At 45.8% G+C, this 14003-nt stretch overlaps 1 protein-coding gene across 1 annotated transcript in view; it reads right to left on the bottom strand.

The window, feature by feature from the left end:
- Positions 1 to 11221, bottom strand: part of COLGALT2 (collagen beta(1-O)galactosyltransferase 2) — a 76057-nt gene extending 64836 nt beyond the window's left edge. Inside the window, exon 1 of the mRNA XM_075002445.1 lies at positions 10934 to 11221. Coding sequence (XP_074858546.1) covers positions 10934 to 11166 — 233 coding nt within the window. The 5' untranslated portion in view covers positions 11167 to 11221. The remainder of the gene's footprint in view (positions 1 to 10933) is intronic.
- Between the last annotated feature and the right edge of the window lie 2782 nt (positions 11222 to 14003).

Genomic DNA, 14003 nt, shown 5'->3' with positions numbered 1-14003 from the left:
CTTCTCAGCAAACCCCAACTGAGCAAAGCTGTAAACGATTAATCAGAAAACGTAATGGCACGATTACAAAGGACTGTGTGGCTGTGTGCAACCATGAAAGGCTCATTTCTGTGCACAAGGCACCAAATTCATCACCCAACTTAATGACCTGCACACAGTTTGCCTCCTTCCAATGAACAAAGCAGAGAATGAAGTCGCTGAATTTCATTGGTTCTTGGGGAATTTCACCAAGCCACACCAACAGAAGCAGTTACAAATCAATATATTCTCATACACCCTAGATAAAAAGTTGACACTTTCAGGGTAGCTTTTACGCTTTACTCTTTAAAACATTGCTTCAGAGCTAGAATGAAGCCCAGGCTAAGCCAGCCATGCAGTAAAGTTGGGCAGGGATTAAGGAGAGTCCCAGAGCAGCAGTTCCGGTGCACTGCTCAGGAGAGCAAAGATGCAGAAACAGAGGGGCTCTCCCCGACATCCATCGGAAATAACTCGCTGAAAGGTATAGCCAGAGGGAACCAGGGCTCTGCCACCTGGTGAACTGACTGCCAGATGGATATGCCTCACACCTTGAAGTGGGATTACAAATTGTCCTCCCCTTTGCACAGCTGGGAAGCTTTCTAGTGGGCATCACTGAGAATGTTGCCCTGTTGTCTTTTCTCTGATTTTTCCTAAAAACCAACGGAATTTTTTCTCAGCACTGGAATGATAAAAGTGTCAAGAATATTCTTCAGAATGAGAACGTAAAAGAATTCATAGCCCAGCGGCGTCCACTAGGAACTCAAAGATCACAACACTTGTGGCTGTCTTTCCATATTCGCCACATTATATTATACAAAATTTTATGGAATAAGAACAACATTAGTAGGTATTTCATACTAACTAACACAAACAACATAATTTCAAATGATCCGTTTATTATTAGAATAGTAACAGACATAGACATGTTAGTCTATATTTTGTTAAACTCCTACTGGACTGCTCTTTCGTTTTAATATTATTAGAAATCAGTGTGAGACTTCACAATCTCTACGTTTTACCAAAGCCCAGAAATCAGGCAAGTAGTCCACACTGACTGAGCATCTCAACTCAGCCTCCAGGTTTTTATCCAATATCTGCAATCTATATTTCGCTCCCAGCCTCCCGCCCCAATTAAATACCCTCCCGCAGAGCCAGGCAACCCCATGGTCATAGCCCATGCTTCAGACTGAGATCCCAGCCAATGGCCATGCTAGGAGCAGGTAGTGTACAAGCAGGATAAACAGGTCTGTGGACCTGCTGACACAAGAGATGACCACCTGCTAACAGCTGCATGAAAGCAGCATTTTCATTACTGCAGCCTGTCATTCAGCCACTGTGCATCAAATAAAAACATAATGCAGCCATACACAGTGTTCCTCTGCAGAGGGACCACAAAAAGCAAACATTCCTTTGGGGAGAGAGGAACAACTACCCTAAAGTTTAAATGTACACATTTAAAAATTAAATATCCATCTCTTGCAGCTCCATGGAAAAATACCACTTCCCCTCCTTTCCTTCAAATGGCAACAAAATTGTCACCTTGTGTAGGACTGGTCAGGCCCCGAGAGTGCCAGACCAGGGAAGTCCAACTGTATAGGACTAAGCTTGTAAACAAATTGATTCAACTTCCATTTTCTTATATGAGCAGGATCTGGCTATAAATGAATAAACAATTTACACACAAAAGACCCTATAATGATTCTCAGGGCTCTTCAATTAATAATTTTATCATTAAGTCTGCTTTACCCCCATTTACAGGCATTTATACTGAAGTTTGACACGTTGCACCTAGGTCTCAATAGGGATAGCAATTACCTTACACATTGCAAGGACAGTTTCCACATCTTTGATATTCGTAGTGATCTCAGATAAGTCACTTAAAAGACACTCGCGGTAAGTAGTTTTCTTCCCCCTCTCCTCCCTTGACCCCCTGCCTTCTGTGGATTTGTCAGTTTTCATTTCTTTCTCTTCTGCCTTTGTTAAATTCTCATTGTGTCAGTTTTACTTTCATCAGAATTTCTAGATCTGAAGAAGTGGGTCTGTCCCACCAAAACTCATCACCTAATAAATTATTTTGTTCATCTTTAAAAGTACTAAGACTGCTTTTTTTGTTCTGTGAAGATACAAACTAACATAGCTACCTCTCTGTGACTAACCCCATTACAGCAGTATTATCTAATGTGTGATAACTCCGTTACATGTCTGCACCAGTTTCTACCCAGCTGCTTGAATTTCAGACCACCACAGATTTACTACACACCTGTTGACTTTCCCAAAAGAAAAATAATGGTGTTCTACGACATCCATAATATGGTCACGTCCAGTGACAAGGACTGTTTATTGAAGTACAGGCTGAACATCTCTAATCCAGCATCCTTAGACCTGACCGGGGCCTGGACAAGAGAATTTGCCTGACCACAGGGGGTCAACATTGTCTAGCAGCATTACCAACATTTCCACTGCTTCCTAGGCTCTTAGAAGACATTTAAGGATAAATTACAGCTAACTAACAGCCCAGAACACTGAGAGCCAGGCCTGGTGGCTATAAACAAAATATGGGACGGTGGGAAACTTGGCCACGCTCATCTGTCTAACTAAAATCAGGCTGGATTATGGATGTTCCTGGACGAGAGAGTTCCAGATTAAAGAGGTTCAATCTGTAGTTGAAACAATGAATTCTCTGATAAATCTGATTCAGACACTGAATAAATGCAATTTTTAAACCTGGAAGTTCGGACAGCTCAAGGTGGGATTATGAACAACATCTCCCCCCATTTAAACAGTCTTATCAACCCAAAACACATAGACAGTGTTTGTCTGAAGCACTTTGGAGGAGTCGATCATTTAGGAAAGGGATAAGTGGGTTCATGTGACTTGCTGGAACAGGTAGGTGACTAGCTAGTCCACCTAGATATAGGGGGAGGTGGTTGTAACTTTCTGGGAACAAGGGGGAAAATGTTTGTCCAGATCTCTCTTCTTGTTATTTTCTTTGTTAATAAAGAGGCAAAGGTTGCAGGTGGCCAGGAGCGGACCCAGTCCAGCAGGCTGACAGGCCATGCAGTCACCAGGCAGGAAGGAGAAAAGTTTGACTTTACCATGTGAGAGAGATGTATGTAGAGCAGCTTTGGGGAAGATGCTTGCTCACATAGCTTTTCCTTGCTGGAACTCCGTCTAACTCCCAGCCCCCTATCTTCTCTGCCCTCCACACATTATATGGGGTCCTGTTGGTTGCTGATGTAAATGCCAATTAGTTCAAAAGCCACTTCACCTGCTTAAAAATTCATTGTATCCTTGCCCAGAAATGCAGATGTAGTATAAAAACCTGTTTAACAACAACATAAACGATCTCTCTTGCAGGATACAAAATGAAGCTTTGCTAATCAAATGCTTTGGCAGACTGGTTACACTGAGAGGAGGTGGAAACATACTGGCCCATTATTTAAAATGGATAGTTGCAACTTGAAAAACAGTTCCAGCTGCATTGTATTTATACCTATCACTATATCTTCAAAACAGCATACACCATGGAGGCTGAACTGTATATAAATGTAGTGTCTCCATAATTAAATGGCAGTCAGGAGTTAAGTTCTATTCCTACCTTGGAAAAGCAACACAGAGGTAGCCGTTGTTAGTCTGTATCTTAAAACAAAGAAAAAGCAGTCCAGCAGCACTTTAAAGACTAACAAAATAATTTATTCAGTGATGAGCTTTCATGGGGCAGACCCACTTCATCAGACCGGAGACAGGGCTGTACTGGAAATAGACTTGATCAGAAATAGAAAGAAAAAACCCACAATATCTATGCCTCAGTTTACCAGCCAGCAAAATGGAGCTTCTATCATCCTAGCTCAAGATAGCATTACAAGGCTTAATCAATGTTTCATATTTCCAGGAATGACAAGTGAAAAAAATCTTCCTTTAAAATATGTAAACATGAAGTCCTCAGACAGACAGTCTTTAACAAAAGAAATTAATACACCAGAAAAGGAGAGCAGAAATACCTGAGAAAGCATGGATGGCTTCGTACCATATGGAGGAGGTGCCATTCACCAGTGTTCCTTAACTAAACATGGGTTCAATCTCTCTAATCCAGCACCCTTGGGACCTGACTGGTGGCAAACAAGAGAATTTGCCAGACAATGGGAGGTTAATATTGCCTAGCAGCATTACCAACACTTCCATTGCTTACTGGCCTCTTGGAAGACATTTACGGGTGAACTAGAACTAAGTAACAGCACAGGACACTGAGAGCCTGGACTGGTGGCTGTAAGCCAACTTTATGGGACCACAGGAGACTTGGCCACAACCATGATAAGTGGTCATCCAAATAAGTAAAAGCATGCTGGATTATGGATATTGCCTGAGGAGAGCATTCTGACTAGAAGGGTTCAACCTGTACTTCAATTTGTATTTATCAGTTATAATTACAAATTGTGGCTTAAGACCACTGCATCTCAACTGATAAAACTGAAAGAATACTGGAAAAGGTGGATGTATTTTATGAGTATTTTACTGATCAGCCAAAACTTCAATAGAAAATGCATCATCAGAGCCCACAACCTGGCCATAGACAATTACCTCACATGGTAATAAGAGCACAAGGAGACAGATTCATGTCTGTTGTAACTATGAATTTGGCTGGTGAGTTCTCTTCAAGGTCAAACAAAGAAGAGAGCTTCTAATTCATCCAGTTAATTCCATCAGCTAATACAGAACTGGAGAGATCTTCACACAGGAATGTGTTGGGTGCATTCTTAGTCTGAGGCGAGGAATTTAGCTGCATGTCTGTCACTGACAACTGCAAGATGAGAACTGGGGAAGGTGGGTTTTGTGGTTGAGACTCAAGATTGGGAATAAAGTGATCAGTTCATACCTTCACCCCAAAATGTCTGACCCCAGGCAAGGCATTTAAGCCAGAAGTATTGACTAAATGTCTCTCTCTACATTTGGCTTGAGAAAATTAGAGTCTTGTTTTCAGAGGTGTGGGAACCACACAAGTCTGAACTAAATGAAAGAAAAAAGTGCTGTCGGTACTCATGTCCAAGTTGTTTTAAATTAGGCAGCCAAAGCTCAAGCACCAAATGTTACTGTACACTTTTGAAACATGTGAGCCTCATTCTGTGTCTTGTTACTGAAAATCTCTGGGCACCTCACTCTGCGACCAGATTACAAGAGCACAACTTGGATTTTAAAATCTCGACGTCTCATCCATCACTATGAGCTCTCAGAACTGCTTAGCTCCAAAGACGGCACTCAATGCAACAATTTATCTGATCACTGGGTGTCAAGGGAGTCTGAATTGCAGGGCGCGAGGGGGAGATGAGTGGACAAAGCCTGTAAAAAAGAAAACCATGAGCAGGTTTCTGGCCACCAGCAAAGAGCTGCTGGCACCTCTTTTGAGGATTTTACAACTCACACACTGACAGCCACTAGTCTGCAGAGGCCACGTTACCACCTCAAGACGGGAAGATTTATTAAGGCAAGATGACCAGCATCACTCCCACAGTTGGAAGGAGCTTTAAATTGTGGGGAGAGTAGCAAATAGCACTACAGCTCCTTGCTGGCAGCCAAATGTCTGCTGGAGTGAGCATGGCCCTTTGGCAGAAGACAAAAGTCTGTCTCATGAGTCTGAACTTTTGATACCACATGGCTCACGTTGAGCTTTAATCCACCCTGAAAGTGAGGGCAAAACCATTGTCCACGTACACTAGGCTTCCACTAAGACACAGGAAATTAAAGGGAAACAAACAAGCTCAAAACAGCATTCAGTCGGAGACATCATTCCAAAGGAAGGAAATTGTGAGTTAAATCAACCACAACCACAGCTCCCTGCACTTTGCTCAGGCCTCTCTATGCACTGCAACGCAGATGGCCTTTCAAAGCATTCCATAACACTGGCCATCACTGCACGCAGCTGTGTGGACAGCTCCCAACGCTTGGCTCAGTGTGTGTAATGCAGCATTACAATCCAGCTATAAAAAATCCCCACAGGACATGTAAAGCCATCCAGCTTCATCGAAGTCTCAGATAAATAACCACATGGTGCAACACATGCACAGCCCCCAAAGGTATCAGGCCATGTGCCTTTACTTCTGGGATCGAACGCAGCAATTTCCCAACTTTTAGATCAGGCTCTGGGCTATGCTACCCTGCATATGAGTTGTACTTATGCAGCAGGCCTGACTGCAGTTCTGCCCTTTGGGTATCTGTGACAAGTGATGCACAGTGAATAGACAACTTCCTTAAATCTAAGTATTGCTTGTTTTAGGAGTAGGAGCAAAGCAAAGTCTTTTGAAACATTCTGTACGTGTATCTTACTTAAAACTCTACACTCCTGTGATGGTGATCTAGGCAGGCCTACCTTTTCCATACACACCAGAGGGTGCCTACGTCTCACCCTGGATGTCCCAGACAACTGACCCATTCTCTCCAAAGAAAGGCCCTTTTACAATCTGCCAGATCTCTGACTTCCCAAGCTTTGGCCCTCAAGCTCCCAACCAGTTTTGCTGGTTGGCTAGAGAGGAGATAAAAACAATATGCATATGCAGGGACAAGATTAGAAAGGAAAAGGCACAAAATGACCTCAAACTAGCTACAGATCTAAAAGGTAACAAGAAGAAATTCTATGAATATATTAGAAGCAAGAGGAAGACCAAGGACAGGGTATGTCCACTGCTCAGTGAAGAGGGAGAAACAATATCAGAAAACTTGGAGATGGCAGAGGTATTTAATGACTTGTATCGGTCTTCATTGAGAAGTCTGAGGCAGAAATGTCTAATACAGTGAATGCTAGTGGGAAGAGGGTAGGTTTAGAGAATAAAATAAAAAAAGAACAAATTAAATTACTTAGAAAAATTAGATGTCTGCAAGTCACCAGGGCATGATGAAATGCATCCTAGAATAGTCAATGAGCTAATAGAGAAGGTATCGGAGCCCTTGGTTATCTTTGAAAAGTCCTGAAAGTCAAGAGAGATTTCATAAGACTGGCAAAGGGCAAATATAATGCCCATTTATAAAAACGGAAAAGAAGAACAACCCAAGAAACTACAGACCAGTCAGTTTAAGTTCTATGCTGGCAAAGATAACGGAGCAAGTAATGAAGGAATTCATCTGCAAACATCTGGAAGAAAATAAGGTGATAGGTAACAGCCAGCATGGATTTGTGAAGAACAAATCACGTTAGACCAATCCGATAGCTTTCTTTGACAGGACAACAGGTCCTGTGTATAAGGGAGAAGCAGTGGATGCGGTATACAGTAGTGCCTCAATTACACAAGGGTTGCGTTCCCACGCACCCTCGCATAACAAATTTCGCATAAGTTGACGGGGCTGGCTTCTTCCCTGGCAGAATGCATGCTATGCAGTCAGGGAAGCAGCAGGAGCACCTGGAGCTCCTTCTGCAAGGTATGTCTTGGGGTTGGGGGAGGGGAGGCAGTTCAGGAGGATTAAGCCTGGTGGTTGGTTGGGCCTGTGGGAAGTGGGGGGTTAAGCCTGGGTGGGTTAGGGCTGCAGTGGGTGGAGATGATCCAGAACCAGGCATGTGGGGGGGAGGGGTGGAACTGGAGCCATGCTCAGGTGGTGAGCTGCCGGCGGGGTTTGAACCAGGGCTGAGTGCAGCAGTGAGGGGTGAGCTGGATCTGTGCTCGGGTGGTGAGCGAGAGCGGAGGCTGGAGGGCTGAGCTGGGGCCATGCGGGAATTAAACTAGGGCCAGGAGGAGTGAGATTTTAAGTTGTGCTTAATTCATGTTAATGTGAGTTAAGTGCAACTTTACTGTATCTAGCCTTTAGTCAGGCATTCGATACTGTCTGGTATGATCTTATCAATAAATTAGGCAAATACAACTTAGATGGGACTACTATAAGGTGCATGCATAACTGGCTGGATAACTGTTCTCAGAGTAGTTATTAATGGTTCACAGTCATGCTCGATAAGCATAACAAGTGGGGATCACAGAGGTCTGTTTTGGGACTGGTTCTATTCAATATCTTCATCAACAGTTTAGATATTGGCATAGAGAGTATGCTTATTAAGTCTGCACCTGATACCAAGCTGGGAGGGGTTGCAACTCCTTTGGAGGATAGGGTCAGAATTCAAAATGAACTGAACAAACTGGAGAGATGGTCAGAGATAAACAGGATGAAGTTTAATAAGGACAAATGCAAAGTACTCACTTAGGAAGAAACAAATCAGCTTCACACATATAAAACGAGAAGCAACTGTCTAGGGAGGAGTACTGTGGAAAGTGATTTAGGGGTCATAGAGGAACAAGCTAAATGACGGTCAACAGTGTGATGCTATTGCAAAAATAAAAATAAAAAGCAAACATGATTCTGGGACTCATTAAAAGGAGTGTTACGAGCAAGACTCAGTAAGTCATTCTTCCGCTCTACTCAGTGCTCACTAGGCCTCAGCTGGAGTATCGTGTCCAGTTCTCGGCAGCACATTTCAAGAAAGATGTGGAGAAACTGAAGACGGTCCAGAGAAGAACAACAAGAAAGATTAAAGGTCTAAAGAACATGAGCTATGAGAGAAGACAAAGAACTGGGCATGTTTAGTTTAGAAAAGAGAAGACTTAGTGAGGATGTGATCGCCATTTACAAGTATCTAAAAGAGTGTTACAAGGAGAAGGAGAAAGGATAGGACAAGGAGCAATGGGCTGAAACTGCAACAAGGGAGGTTCAGGTTGGACATTAGGAAAAGTTTCCTAATGGTCAGGGTGGTTAAACACTGGAATAAACTGCCTAGGGTGGTTGTGGAATCTCCAACACTGGAGATATTTAAGAGCAGGTTAGATAGAAGTCTATCAGGGATGGTCTAGATGGTACTTGGCCCTGCCATGAGAGCAGGGGACTGGACTCGATGGAACTCTCAAGGTCCCTTCCAGTTCTAGGGTTCTGTTATTTACCCATAATTTACTCCAAAATGTCTTCTAAGAACCCAGTGAGTAGTGGAAGTGTTGGTAATGTGCTAGAAAATATTGATCTCCCATGGTCCGGCATATTCTCTTGTCCAGCACTGGTCAGGTCCCTAGGGTGCCAGATGACAGAGGTTCAACCTGTAGAATATCTGAAGGTAAGAAGCTACAATCTCCCTGAAATGCAAATAGAGATATTTGCCCATATCTCATCAAGTAATGTAATGCAAGTTTCCATTGGTATTAATGGGACCTAAAAAGCTAGTCTTCCTTCCTGAATCAGTGATCAGCTCACTGAAATCAGTCAGAATTTTTTCACTGACTTCAAAGGACTTTGGACCAGATTGGTGGCTTCAAATCTTGGTCCCACCAAAGTTCTTACTTCTTAGAATCCTTTTGAACAGCTTCTGTTGGTCCAGTCATGTATAAGTAATCTCTGGCTACATGGAAAGGATTTTTTCCCCTTCAGATACCAGCTGGCTAACTGAATTCAAAGCCAACTTCTTCCTTTCCCGCAAAACATTTTATTAGCACACTGCTCATGAACGATGGTCCTCTGCATGTGTCTGACCAATGCTGTTGGAAATTATTATGTTCTGTGCCCTCCGGCAACTATTCAACATGATCATAATCCAACCAAGGTAAATGCCACAGTTAGAATATCCCCAAATACTGATTGATATTTAAGCTGCAGGCCCCTGGGCAAAGGAGAGGGATAAGTCTGCACTCCTGGAAGGGGTGGGGCCTGGGCAGCCAGCAGCCAATACACATATTTTGTAGTCTGGGCGCATGTGCTGGTTTAATGTATCAAGCTGTGAGGAGGCTGCATAAAAGGGAATTAATTTTGGAGCCCTCCTCTTTTTCCATGATGGGGAGGAGTTAACCACCTCCACCTCCGGAGCCTGGGCCACGCTGTCAGCTCCTTCCAAGAAATCTCTCTCTCCATAGGAAGCAGTAGCTCCAGGGGAAGTTTACAGCAAAGAACGCAAAGGGCTAGGCAAAGCTTTGCTCTCATCCAGATCCCAACAAACACAGCAAGGAAAGATGACCGTTTCTAGTAGCACACATAGGGCCAAGAAGTCACAGCACAGAAACAGCACAGAAAAGGAAGCGGGGAAGCCCTGTCTGATACCTCTTAGCTGAAGAGATGCAGTACCTCTTAGTGAATCTGGAGTCCTGAAATCAGGGAACCCTGATACCATCAGCACAGACAATGAGTTTGCCCTAGATAAGGGGTTTTCATCCTGTGGTCTGTGGACAGGTCAGGCAATGCAGACCACATCTAAGACTTCCAAGGGGGCCACTCCTCCATTTGAAATATTTTACAGGTCTGGCAATGAAAGCAAGTCAAAAACCCGATCCCCAGATTCCTGCAGTGCTGGAGATAATGTCTTACTTGGCTCCTTGATCTACAATCACCCTCCTGACTTCCACCCCGCCTCCCTTCACTTGCACCTGCCCATTGACCTCTCTCCTGCCCCCTGAACCTGCACCCGCATAGGTGCCGGAACTAGGACCATGGGGGGCATTATGCAGCACCCTCGGCTTGAGGTGGTTTTTCTTATAGAGTGGAGGGATGTCCGTTTGCTTCAATGGCTCTCAGCACCCCCACCCCACTACAAAAACTGTTCCAGCCCCTGTAGCACATCTCATCCCTGCCCTGCCCCCCTTAACCTGCACATCTCTTCTGCCCTCTGCTTTGGCCCCGTCTCTGCCCTGTGCCTGTTAACCTGCCCCCCTCCTCTGATCTCTCCCCTGCCCCCCTTTAACCTGCACCCCGTCTCTGCCCTGCCCCCCTTAACCTGCACCTCTCTTCTGTCCTCTGCTTTGGCCCCCGTCTCCGCCCTTCCCCTCTTAACCTGACCCCCTCCACCGACCTCTGCCCTGCCCCCCCTTAACCTGCACCCCTTTTCCGACCTCTGCCCCACCCATCTCCTCCCGGCCTCGGCACAGCTTCCTTCCTGTGCGCGGCGCCCCCTTTCCCGCGCCCCGCGCCTTACCAGACGGCCAGGCGGCTCTTGGGGTAGCGCAGCCGCTCGAGGCAGCCCAGGCTGTGGGGCAGAGCGTGCGCCGCGTTCCTGGCCAGGAGGGCGATGAGGACTGTGGGCTTCTGCAGGGGGGACTCCGGCAGCGGGGTCGCGCCCTCGGGCGCCTCCAGGCCCCAGGCGGCCCCGCGCCCATCCCGCGCCCCCAGCAGCAGCAGCAGCAGCCCGAGAGCGGGCAGCGCAGCCATGTTCCGCCCGCAGCTCCCGGGCCGGGCCGGCGGAGCGGGAGGCGCTTGGGTTGTACCCGGCCGCGTGCTGCCTCCGTCTGCGTCCAGCATCCCGGGCTCGGGCGTTGAGCGGCTAAAACCCGCCTTTTCCCGCCGCCGTCCCCTCCCCGCTCGGGGGGACTTTGTGCCGATCCCGCCCTAGATTCAGTTAACCCCCCAGCGCCCCAGGGCGGCTGGAAGCGGGGTCCATTTTACACCGGTTTGCGTCAGTGCTTGCAGCGCCCCTGCAAAACCCCCTGAGCTGGGAAACCCCCCCAGGGTGTGCCAGGCAGCGTGCACCCCCAAACCACACCCACCAGCCGCCCTGGAGCCCCGTAACGTCACCGTTGTACCCAGTAAAGCTCATTAGCTCATCAATAGAATCGGTCTCAGCAGCTCCAGGAGGGCTGGTTTTGAAGTTACAGCCGAACAGAGCGACCCCCTCCCCCCCCCAGACTATTTGCCAAAAATCATAACTTCAGAGCCAGAGAAGGGCAAGGCGGCTCCTGGCGTCCCACCTAACCCTTGTGACTTGATAACCACCCACTGTGTTTTACACAGCGCACTTCTATTTTGCAGTTTAAATCCCCTTGAGGCCTGGCAGAGTTTGGGCCTGTGGGATGGCAAGGGCTAGAAATGGTTAGTTTAAGAAAGAACATACCAACCCAACAATCCAAAGGAAACTTTTTGCACCTTTCATCCCAAAGAGCATCCCACAGTTAAAACAAGAAGTCCTGTGGCACCTTATAGACCAGTGGTTCTTAACCTCTGCTGCAGCTTGCACATATTTTGGTTCTCACAATATGTTTTTGCACCCCTAAATGCACATTAAATATATGTAAAATAGTTTCATGTTATTACCACAAATAATAGTACACTAGACATACAAAAGTACGCAAGTACTACCCAGAGATGGTGCAGAGTTTTGCTGTGGGAGTAACTTGTAACCAACATGCCAACAGTTAGCAGCTAATTGAATTCAAACAAAGCCACTGCCCTGCCACACCATCATCTGTGCATGCATCAAGAAATAACCCACAACATGGTGGTGCGCTGTATTTTGTAGCGAGATAATTTTCCTACACTTTGCTTAAAAAATTGAAAATAATTTTTTGTTTGTATATTACAGTAATCGTTAAAAATGTATAATGTTAATAAATACATAGGTTTGATGAAACAAAGTAGTTGTACTTATGTGTCTGTGCTTAATTTGTGTTTTTGATGATTTACCTTCTAAAAATATCTGGCATGTCTCACACCCCCAAAAACGGCATCATGCACTCTCAGGGGGGCGGTGCACCACAGGTTAAGAACCACTTTTATAGACTAATGGATATTTTGGAGCATAAGCTTTTGTGGGCAAAGACAAAGCGGGTCTGATGAAGCAGGTCTTTGCCCACAAAAGCTTAGCACAGGACTTCTTGTTTTTGCAGACAGAGACTAACACTGATACAATTAAAACTGAGACATGGGGATCTATCTCATCCCCCAGGAGGAGAGTGGATAGAAAAAGTAGGTCCACTTATTCCACCCCCTACAGAGACTCTATTATTCTATGCACTGATGCATAACTTCCTGTGCCACCTCCAATGACCAGCAGCCTTGTTCCCATGGGTCTCTTGTGAGACCTCTGGAGCTGCTGATCTTTCACCAGGGCCTACTTAGGATCTGGCTGCTAGTTTCAACAATCAGGTCTGGGGCAAATACTGGCGTGTCAGTGCCAGCTCCCCATGGTGGGGATGGGAGGAGGCAAGGGAACACCCTGTCTTGCAGGCCAGATCCAGTGCACAGGCACTGAGTGGCAGAGCGAGGTAGCAAATCTGCATGCTGCCAGGTCAGCTCTCCCTCTTCCCCATGTGGGGAAAGAGCAGCATGAGGAATCCCTGCCTGGAGGCTTTTCCTTGCTGCTGGGATTGGCTGGAATTGCAGTCAATCAGAGCAATGGGGGGCAGAGCCTGGGAGCAGCAGGGGATGGCATCCCTGGAGAGCTTTGCAAGTAAATGCCACCCATCCCCAGCCTGCTCCTGCACCCTTCTTCCCACCCAGATCCCCTGCTTGCTTCTGCACCATCTCTTCTGCCCAGACCCCACACCCCAAGCCTACTTCCTACCTCCCACATAATGAACTCTTCATCTTTGGCTCCACTCCAGAGCCTGGGGAACTCACAAAACTAGTAGCCTAGGCCCATCGAGGCTCTGGGGCTGGTTTGTGAGGGGATGAGGAGAGTGTCTTTTTATATGCTTCTCAGTCAGGGACAATGCCAGTGAGGGCTGGTTGTCTTCTGTTTTGGTTTGCTTCCCACTTTTGTTTAGCCCCAGATCCAAGAAGGGTTCCCCAACTGCTCGGTTATGTCATTAACAAATATTTTCTATTATTCTCTTAACATACCAAGCATCTATTTTAAATGCCTGTGGATACTGAGTGGACACTGGCACTGCGTTATGCTTTCACGCCTCCTACTAGGGTTGGATTTGACTTTGCACATTGGGCCAGTGTTTGAAATTCTGCAAGCCAGAAAATGAAATTTTACAAGGAGTCTGGAACTTCTGTTGGGGAAGACCTGGCATACATTGGACTGTGGAAGCCCCATTCAGAGAGGGAGTCAGTGATATTTATTTCTAGAGATTATATTTTTGAATCTACACCGATTATACAAACTTCAAATAAATTAAATTACAAGACTGCCTTTACTTGGGTTCTTCCTTTCTTTGTATTTTCTATCCATCCATGAAGTCCCTCTTTCCCAGTGCTGTTTTCATTGTTATTACACACATTGCCAGAGGTTTGTTTTTGCTTTTCTCCTTTCATCTTACCAACTC

Source organism: Carettochelys insculpta, chromosome 9 (genome assembly GCF_033958435.1).
Source record: "Carettochelys insculpta isolate YL-2023 chromosome 9, ASM3395843v1, whole genome shotgun sequence".
NCBI classification, from domain to species: Eukaryota; Metazoa; Chordata; order Testudines; family Carettochelyidae; genus Carettochelys; species Carettochelys insculpta.
This window is presented reverse-complemented; position numbering and strand designations above follow the sequence as displayed.